The sequence below is a fragment of the Spinacia oleracea genome, chromosome 3 (genome assembly GCF_020520425.1).
Source record: "Spinacia oleracea cultivar Varoflay chromosome 3, BTI_SOV_V1, whole genome shotgun sequence".
NCBI classification, from domain to species: Eukaryota; Viridiplantae; Streptophyta; class Magnoliopsida; order Caryophyllales; family Amaranthaceae; genus Spinacia; species Spinacia oleracea.
Genome location: NC_079489.1, coordinates 70,942,264 through 70,951,526, shown reverse-complemented (window position 1 = coordinate 70,951,526; position 9,263 = coordinate 70,942,264). Strand labels below are relative to the sequence as shown.

Genomic DNA, 9,263 nt, shown 5'->3' with positions numbered 1-9,263 from the left:
CTAAATTCGTCTGAAGGCTTCCTAAGAGAATGGCCTCTGTCATACGCGGCATGCGTGAGTTACAACTAAACTACTAATGAATCTCAAGCCAGAATCATACGATAACAAGTCACATCAATCACACAAACACATAGTAAGGTGACCTACAAGGTAATTGGCTAGCTATTCTTGACACGAGACCAACATCTTACCGCATACCATTCATTTGGTTCACACAATGCCAAGCAGTTATCAATGTATAGCACAACCGACTGAATTTCAGAATCATAACTAAGTTCAAGAGAAGCTCCAGAGAGTCAAATAAAGTCCGAACATGGTTTGAAAGTCAAATACACTATGCAGGGTATAAAGAAGTATGAATGCAAGTAAAGAAAACCAACTAAACTAATCAATAATACTAGGAAAGAAGTACATTTTTTTCGTTGCACGTAAACTCCCACCCCTAATGGATGGTACAAAGCGTACAACACCTATGAAAGCGATAAAAAGTACACTAAGAAAGCAATAAAGGATAGGATATCCCTCCCCCAAGCTAGGATGATGCAGTGACCCCACTGCGACAATACATAGTAATGCAAGGGAAAGAGAAAAGGAACGACTCACTCAGCAAGAGTCGGGGCAGGAGCTGGAAGCCGTGCAAGAATGGTAGAAACATCGTGATGCAAGGAGGCAACCTGGTCGTCAAGAGCAGAGAGACGCTCAAAGACAGCAGTATGAAAAGTTTCGCAAAGAGAAACAAGGGATCCCAGCTGGTGCTCAAGTGGTACAGAGCCAATAACAGGAGTAGGTGATGCTGGACCCTCGGGGGTAGCAGCAATGTGAGACGCAGGAGTACTCACTGAGGGTCCGGGGGGTGGACGCGCGGAGTCTGCCGTCCGGCTCCCCGATCGTCGAAAGTCAGGTGAGAATGTCAAACATCCCGAGGTAGTGAGATCTGCCCGAGAAAACGGGAGATAGGCATAAGGGGATTCGGCCAGGCGGTTTCCCCCTCGTTTCACGTTCCAAACATAACGATCTCCTGTTTCTTTGAGCCAACCAAAACGACCCAATGCCTTAATGTCAAGCAAATAGTTTTTCGATGAAACCGGCTTCTTGCCCTCAGTTGACAACCCAAAATGCTTGGCAATACAAGTGATAAAACCGCCACAATGGATATCTCCAACATCTCTGTTACGAGCAGTATGAAAGGCTGAGACCAAGAAAGAACCATAATCAATCGTAGGAAGGTCCGGGGTCCTTTCAATAGTGAAAGCCAATAAGTGTTTGAGGTCAGATGTGGTGACTTGATTCATCTCCTTTTTAGGGTAGAAGACACTCTTAATCACCCGATGGAGTAATCTAAGGGAAGGATTGATGATCGAGCTACACTTGCTATGGCCGGGATTCCAATCCTTTTTTCCAGTTATTCGAAACCAAAAGTGGGAGAGATCACAAGGCGTACCATCCTCAGCTATCTTGTCATCCAAGAAGGTGGTGAACCCGTATGAATCAATTATGCATCCTTTCCCCCATCCAAATATATCATTTACCTCATAGATAGTCAATTCACGAGCTACACCACCAAGTTTAAAATACATCTTTGAGGGCTCTCCTTTAAACTCAAAGGAAGCTAGGAATTCATAAGTCCAATCTGCAAAAGTAAGCTCAGTAATACCAAGAAATTTCTCCCAAGACGAACCAGAAAGAAGTTTGACAATACTAGAAAGAAGTCCCAACTTGGTAGCTGCATCTATGGAGTAGAAGAGTGTAGAACGAACTGGTCTTTTGTGCAAGGCGGCTAGCAAAGTTTGTTGGCGAAGCTTGGGATTTAGATTTGGTGGTGGTGGTGGTATTATGGGTGTGGGGGATTGTAAGGGTGGTGGTAATATGGGTGGAGTGACTTTTGGTGGTGGGGGTTTTGGGGTGGGTGGCATTTTGAATGTGGCAGGTTTGAGTGCAGTTGGTTTAGTGGCATTACGCTTAGGATTTGAGCGTCTTGGTGATGTCATGGTGTATGAAATTTGTGATAAGTGTCACCGCAATCAACAATGCCAATAATCCAAGTAAATTAAAACTCCGGTACTCCAAGCAACAATAAAATCAATGAAATCCAGAATCCACAATGAAACAATTTGTCCCTCAATCAATTTCAATTGACAATCAAGTAATTCATGTAATTCAATTTAACCATAAGCATAGAAATTCTTGAATAATGTCAAAGAGTAAAATAGAGGGAGTAATTCGAATCTTACTACCAATTTGGTGATGAATAGAGCATGAAATTGAAGTAAATCTCCTCCTTTGACCCTTATGAAGTTCACAATTCAGCCAATTTGAACTCCAACCATGAGAAACAAAAAAACCCCAAATTGATTAAGGTTAGGGTTTATGATTTTTAAAGTGGGAAAAGGTGGGGAATTTGGGGTTACTGGCTGGGCGAGGGGCGGCGCCGGCAACGGAGGTGGTCGCCGGCGGTTAACTGCGGTGGTGGCAGTTGGTAGGCGGGGTGATGGTGGGTGGTGGAGAGTGTTGGTGCGCAAGGGTGAGAGAGAGGTGGGGGTGGGTTGTTGCGTGAGGCAAGAGATTGTGAAGGGAGATTATGTTGGTTGGGCTTGTATGTGGGCGAGGGTTATTGAAGCGTTGCGCGAGATCCCTCCCTGGGGTCGAGCCATCGCTCGCTGGAGCTGCGAGCATTGAATGTACTGGGCGAGGCGGGCTGGCAGGCATGGGCGTACCGCAGAGAGCTCGATCGCTGGGTGCGAGAGCTGTTGCGCGAGACCTCTCGATGGGAGATTTGTTGCACGGGAGGATCGTGAGCGATGAAGAGCAGGTGCGCGGCTGGCATGGCGTGGGTATCGATTGCTCTCTCGCTGGCGTCGAGTGCTCGATCGATGGCTACGCGAGCATAGGTGGGCTGGCTGGTGCATACGGAATGAGCAGCGCGAGGAGATACGGGCAGCATAGCCATGGCGCAGCGGGACATCCCTCGCTGGAGGCGAGAGATCCCTCGCTGGGATGCCATTGAACGCACAATAAAATGAGCCAGCGCCCTCGCTTGTTCCCCAGGGCGCAAAGCAGTAGCTCTCAATTGGAGTTGGATATAGGCCAGCGAGCACGCTGGATAGGCGCTGGGAAATGCGGTCACACGAGGAGCTGCTACAGCTTGTCAATGCATCAAAATTCTCGGAATAGCTTGATCGTGCACCTACACATCCTAAAAAAAAAATTTAAACACCACGAAACTCAAAAATTATAATCGTTAGTAAAAATTAAAACACGCAAAAATAAATGAATAATTACGATGAACGAAAAACTAATCTAAAAATAAAATTAAAATACGAAAAAAAATAAAAAATAAAAATAAAAATAAAAATAAAAATATGAATTTAAGTGAACTCGAAAATAAAATATATTTTTTTTGTTCTTTTGTTGTTTATATACTTTTTTTTATTATTTAATTTTTTTAAAAAAATAAATTAACAAATAACTAAAATAAATTAGATTAAGAATAGAAATAAATGAAAAAATTGAAAAGAAAAAGAGTTAGAAATTGGGTTGCCTCCCGATAAGCGCTCGTTTTAAGTCATTAGCTTGACTCCAAACCTCAATAGTCAAGCGTCGGTGGGTGGATCGGAGAGATAGATCGTCTCCAATTTTCCAATAAATGCTCCTTCAGTGTATAGCTTCAAACGTTGACCGTTCACTTTGAACTTGGTGCCATTTTCACTGGCAACCTCAATAGCTCCATGTTCCTTGACTTCGGTGATAGTAAAAGGTCCGGACCATCTAGACTTAAGCTTTCCTGGAAAAAGCCGTAATCGTGAATTGTAAAGCAAGACCTTATCACCGATGTTGAACTCTCGTTTTTGGATCATCTTATTATTAAACTTCTTAGTTTGCTCCTTGTAGAGTCTATGATTCTCGTAAGCTTCAAACCGAAGTTCATCTAACTTATTCAATTGAAGAAGTCTCGCTTCACCGGCCGCCTCTAGATCCATATTAATCTATTTTACTGCCCAATTGGAGAGATATTCTATTTCAACCGGTAAATGACAAGCTTTTCCATACACCAACCGATACGGAGTTGTCCCTAACGGAGTCTTGTAGGCCGTGCGCAACGCCCACAATGTGTCATCCAACTTCAACGACCAATCTTTTCGAGACTTCTTGACCACCTTTTCGAGAATTCTCTTGATCTGTCGATTAGAAACTTCGACTTGGCCACTCGTTTGAGGATGATAAGCCATGCCAACCTTTTGAGTAACCCCGTGCTTCTTGAGAAGAGCCTTAAAAGTCCATTGATGAAAATGGGAACCCCCATCACTAATCACGACCCTTGGGACTCCGAAGCGCGGAAAGATGATTTTCTTGAAAAGCTTCTTAACGACGTTAGAGTCGTTGGTTGGCGATACAATAGCTTCCACCCACTTTGTAACATAATCAACGACAACCAAGATGTACCGATTCCCACATGAAGAAGGGAACGGTCCCATAAAATCAATGCCCCATACATCAAATGGTTCAACCTCAAGAATTCTGGTCTGTGGTACCTCTTGCCTTTTCGAAACGTTGCCCGTTCGTTGACATTCATCACATGCATTGCAAAAGAAGCGAGCATCCTTGAATATAGAAGGCCAGTAGAAACCACTTTGAAGAGTTCGATGGGCGGTCGGAATAGCACCAAGATGACCACTAGAAGGTAAACTGTGGCAATGCTTAAGAACCCGTGGGTATCCCAATCCGCTACACACCTACGAAACATACCATCGGCACACTTCCGGTACAAATGTGGATCATCCCACAAATACCGCTTAGCATCATGGTAGAATCTCTTACGTTGTTGATATGTCAATTCTGGAGGATGGGAGCCACCAACACAATAGTTTGCAAAGTCCGCATACCATGGGGATTGAGTAGACACAGAGAATTGATGATCGTCAGGAAACGAATCATTGATAGGCCCGTCTGTGCTAGATTGAAATTTCAACCGAGAGAGATGATCTGCAACAACATTCTCAGCACCCTTCTTATCCCGAATCTCCAAATCAAACTCCTGGAGAAGAAGAATCCATCGAATAAGTCTCGGTTTGGCCTCTTTCTTGGCCAACAAATACTTCAAAGCAGCATGATCAGTGTGTATAATGACTTTCGAACCAACAAGGTACGTCCGAAATTTGTCAAGAGCATAAACAACCGCAAGGAGCTCTTTCTCAGTAGTAGCATAATTCATCTGAGCTCCATCCAAGGTTTTGCTTGCATAATAGATGGCATGCAACACCTTGTTCTTTCTTTGGCCAAGCACTGCTCCAACAGCATAATCACTCGCATCACACATAATTTCGAACGGCAAATCCCAATCCGGAGGCTGAATGATTGGAGCAGTTATCAATGCTTTCTTAATCCTGTCGAAAGACTCCAAACAAGCATCAGTGAACTCAAATGTGGCATCCTTGAGCAATAATTGAGTAAGGGGTTTCGCAATTTTAGAAAAATCTTTTATGAAACGGCGATAGAAACCCGCATGACCGAGAAAACTCCTCACTCCCTTGACATTCACGGGAGGGGGAAGTTTCTCAATCACCTCAATCTTTGCTTGGTCAACTTGGATGCCACGCTCAGAAATAAGATGGCCAAGTACCACTCCTTCATTGACCATAAAGTGGCACTTTTCCCAGTTCAATACCAAATTCACTTCAGAACAACGTTTAAGCACTTTAGAAAGATTATGCAAACATACATCAAAGTCAGAACCATAAAGACTAAAATCATCCATAAATACATCCATGATATCCTCGATGAAGTCAGAAAAAATGGCCATCATACACCTTTGAAATGTAGCAGGGGCGTTGCACAAACCAAGCGGCATTCTGCGGTATGCAAAAGTACCATAAGGACAAGTGAACGTCGTCTTCTCCTGGTCGTCTGGGTGAATGGGAATCTGAAAGAAACCTGAATATCCATCCAAATAACGGAAAAAGTTGTGTTTTGCTAATCTTTCTAGCATCTGATCAATAAAGGGGAGGGGAAAATGATCCTTCAAGGTGGCCGTATTCAACATTCGATAATCTATACACATACGCCAACCTGTAACAACACGAGTGGGGATAAGCTCATCCTTATCATTCTTAACAACCGTTGTCCCCCCCCCCCCCCCCCCTTCTTTGGAACGACTTGCACCGGACTCACCCATTTAGAATCTGAAATGGGATAGATGATGCCCGCGTCAAGTAGTTTCACTACCTCTTTTCTCACCACATCTTGCATATTAAGATTCAAACGACGTTGTGGCTGGATGCGAGGGCGGTGATCTGCTTCCAAATTAATTCTTTGCATACAAAAGTCAGGACTAATGCCCTTGAGATCGTCAATGCTATACCCGATTGCCTTTTTGTGCATACGGAGCACGGTCAGAAGCTTAGAAAGCTGGCTATCGTCGAGTGCAGCGTTAACGATCACAGGAAAATCCTCATTATCATCAAGAATGCATATTTAAGGTGAGACGGTAATGGTTTTAGTTCTACCTTCGTTACCTGTGGCTCGGAAATAGAGCATACAGTTTCCAATACCTCAAAACCGTCGACCTTCTCAGCTTCAATTCCATCTAAATCCGAGATCAAGGAATCAATCTCACAATCTCCTTCTCCTTTCTTGGCCTTCAAGGTGAGAGTCGCCAGCAATAGATCATCATACAACATTCTAGGGATGTTGTCTAGAGAAATCTCTTCTACAATATCAATCCTGCAACAAGTATTCTCAAGCATAGGAGACTTCACAGCATTGGTTAGATTAAAAGTAACAGTATCATCACCAACACTCAAAGTAAGAGACCCAGACTTGACATCAATAACAGCACCTGCAGTACATAAGAATGGCCTACCCAAAATTATGGGGATTTGACTATCCTCCTCCATATCTAGTACCACAAAGTCAACAGGAATGTAGAGTTTTCCCACCCGGACAGGAACATCCTCCAAAATACCCAAGGGATACTTTATAGAACGATCTGTCATTTGCAACGTGATTTGTGTGCATTTTAGTTTTCCCATATTCAACCTATTACAGACAGAAAGGGGCATGACAGAGACACTTGCACCTAAATCACATAATGCTTTATCAATTAACAATGCACCTACATGACAGGGGATGGAAAAACTACCCGGATCCTTAAGTTTGGGTGGAGACTTATTTTGCAATATGGCACTACACTCTTCGGTTAGAGCGACTCTCTCCACACCACCATAATCCCTTTTCTTAGTGATCATCTCTTTCAAAAATTTTGCATAAACAGGAACTTGAGATATTAAATCAGTAAAAGGGACCGTTACCTCAAGATTCTTGACCATTGCCAAGAACTTACCAAGTTGTTGATCGACCTTAGTTTTCTGCATCCGGTGAGGGAAAGGTAACTTAGGCACAATAGGGAGAGAATCAGAAATCTTCTCTTTCCCCTTATTTGCACCAACATCATCAGCATTATCAACTTCCGGGACTTGAGGCTGTCCATCAATTGCTTTCTCTGGTCCATCTGTGTTATCCTCAGCAAGAGTTGCATCATCAATGGGCATCGGGGTCCATCATATTTAGTGCCACTTCTAAGAGTGATAGCATTGGCACTTTCTCTATTCTGGGGCGGAGTAGGTTGCCCTGGTAGTGTACCCGGTTGCCTTTGAGATACAGTGTCAGCAAGTAGAGCAACTTGATTCTCCAACATTCTATTCTGATTCTTCAACTCTTTGATGCTCTCATCATGGTTCTATCTCTGCGGTCTTCTTCATATTTGCAATGAGCTTATACAGATCACCCATGTTAGGCTCTGGAGTAGCACTGCTCTGAGGGGGTTGTTGATATCCTTGATGCGGGGGCCTATTAAACCCCGGGGGGAGCATTATGTGAGGCTCCTTGTTGAAATGGAGGCCTAGCAACATGTGGTTGAGGTGGATGGAACTGTGGTTGCGACCATTGTTGCTGGGGTTGAGGATTCTGAACATTGTTGCCCCGATATGAGAAATTTGGATGAATCCTCCAACCCGGATTAAATGAATTGGAATATGGGTCATTGGGTTGTCTCTGTTGAAAAGCATTCACTTGCTCCAATTGCGTAGTATCCTGCAAACTTTAAGAGCACTCATGGCCAAAGTGACCTTGGATGCCACATACTTTGCAGTAAGAAGTTGTCACTGGAGCTACACTAGACATAGCATTGATACTCATTGGGGGAGTACCAGACTGAGGAGCCTTCAAAGAATCGATCTTCAGGTTCAAGGCTGCCACTTGTGAGGACAATAGAGCATAAGAATCGACATCCAATTTTCCCTTCTTAGATGTGGTTCTGGTGGTGCTGTAATGGTTGGTAGCTAAATTGGCAAGAAAATCATAACCTGCATCCACTTCTTTGTCAAGAAAAACACCCCCAGCAGCAGAATCAACCGTGTTCTTTGTTTCATCTTGCAAACCATGGTAGAAAATCTGAACCAAGAACCATTTTTCAATGTTGTGATGCGGACACGACCGCTGCAAAGCCTTGAATCTATCCCAGGCTTCTCGAAGTGATTCACCAGGTTCTTGAGTGAATGTAGTCAGCTTATGCCTTATTTCAGCAGTCTTGGTGGGTGGAAAGAATTCTTCTAGAAAGGCCTGTGAAATAGCACTCCACTCTGTCTCCTTGACATCATTCAACCATGTCTGAGCCTTATCACGAAGGCTAAAACCAAACAACATGACTTTCAATTGGTCTTGAGTGACCCCTTGATGCTTGATAGTACCACACAGTTGGTTGAACCTCTGTAAATGGTTGGTGGGTTCCTCAGATGGATGGCCACCATATTGACTTTGTGAGACCATGGAGATTAGAGCGGGCTTGATCTTAAAGTTGACTGCATCAATAGTTGGCATTGTGAGCCCAGTCGGAACACTATTCGAGGAAGGAACCCCATATGATTTCAGGGATTTAGACATCGTGTGACTCGGTGGAGTCTGTGAGTCTTGGGACCCTGACTCCTTCTTTTTCTGTTGCTTTTTTAGTTGACGAAGGGTCTTTCCGAGATCGGAATCGGGAGGAACCAAGGTACCCGTTCTGGCAGACCTGGGCATAAACAACAACGAAAGAAAATGCAGTGAGATTTGCCTCAATTGGAACTAAGCATACCAATGAGACAATGGAAACAGTTCAAATAATCAAACTAAAACTAATAGAATCTAGCCGTCTCCCCGGCAACGGCGCCAAAAACTTGATGAATTAAAAAGTGATACCGCAAGTGCACGGTGTCTGTTGTTAGCAGATACTT

General features: G+C 43.7%; 1 protein-coding gene and 1 non-coding gene across 2 annotated transcripts; one reads left to right on the top strand and one right to left on the bottom strand.

Moving 5' to 3' along the window:
- Positions 1-3,590: 3,590 nt before the first annotated feature.
- Positions 3,591-3,977, bottom strand: LOC110775002 (uncharacterized). Its single transcript, XM_021979608.1, has one exon. The coding sequence runs from the start codon at positions 3,975-3,977 to the stop codon at positions 3,591-3,593; it is 387 nt and encodes a 128-aa protein (XP_021835300.1).
- Positions 3,978-8,467: 4,490 nt separating this feature from the next.
- On the top strand, positions 8,468-8,573 carry LOC130471137 (small nucleolar RNA R71). Its single transcript, XR_008931803.1, has one exon. It is a non-coding gene; the product is annotated as a small nucleolar RNA R71 (small nucleolar RNA).
- Positions 8,574-9,263: the final 690 nt, after the last annotated feature.

Excerpts from the sequence above, each read along its gene's own strand:
- LOC110775002 (XM_021979608.1), bottom strand. The coding sequence starts at position 3,977 with ATGGATCTAGAGGCGGCCGGTGAAGCGAGACTTCTTCAATTGAATAAG.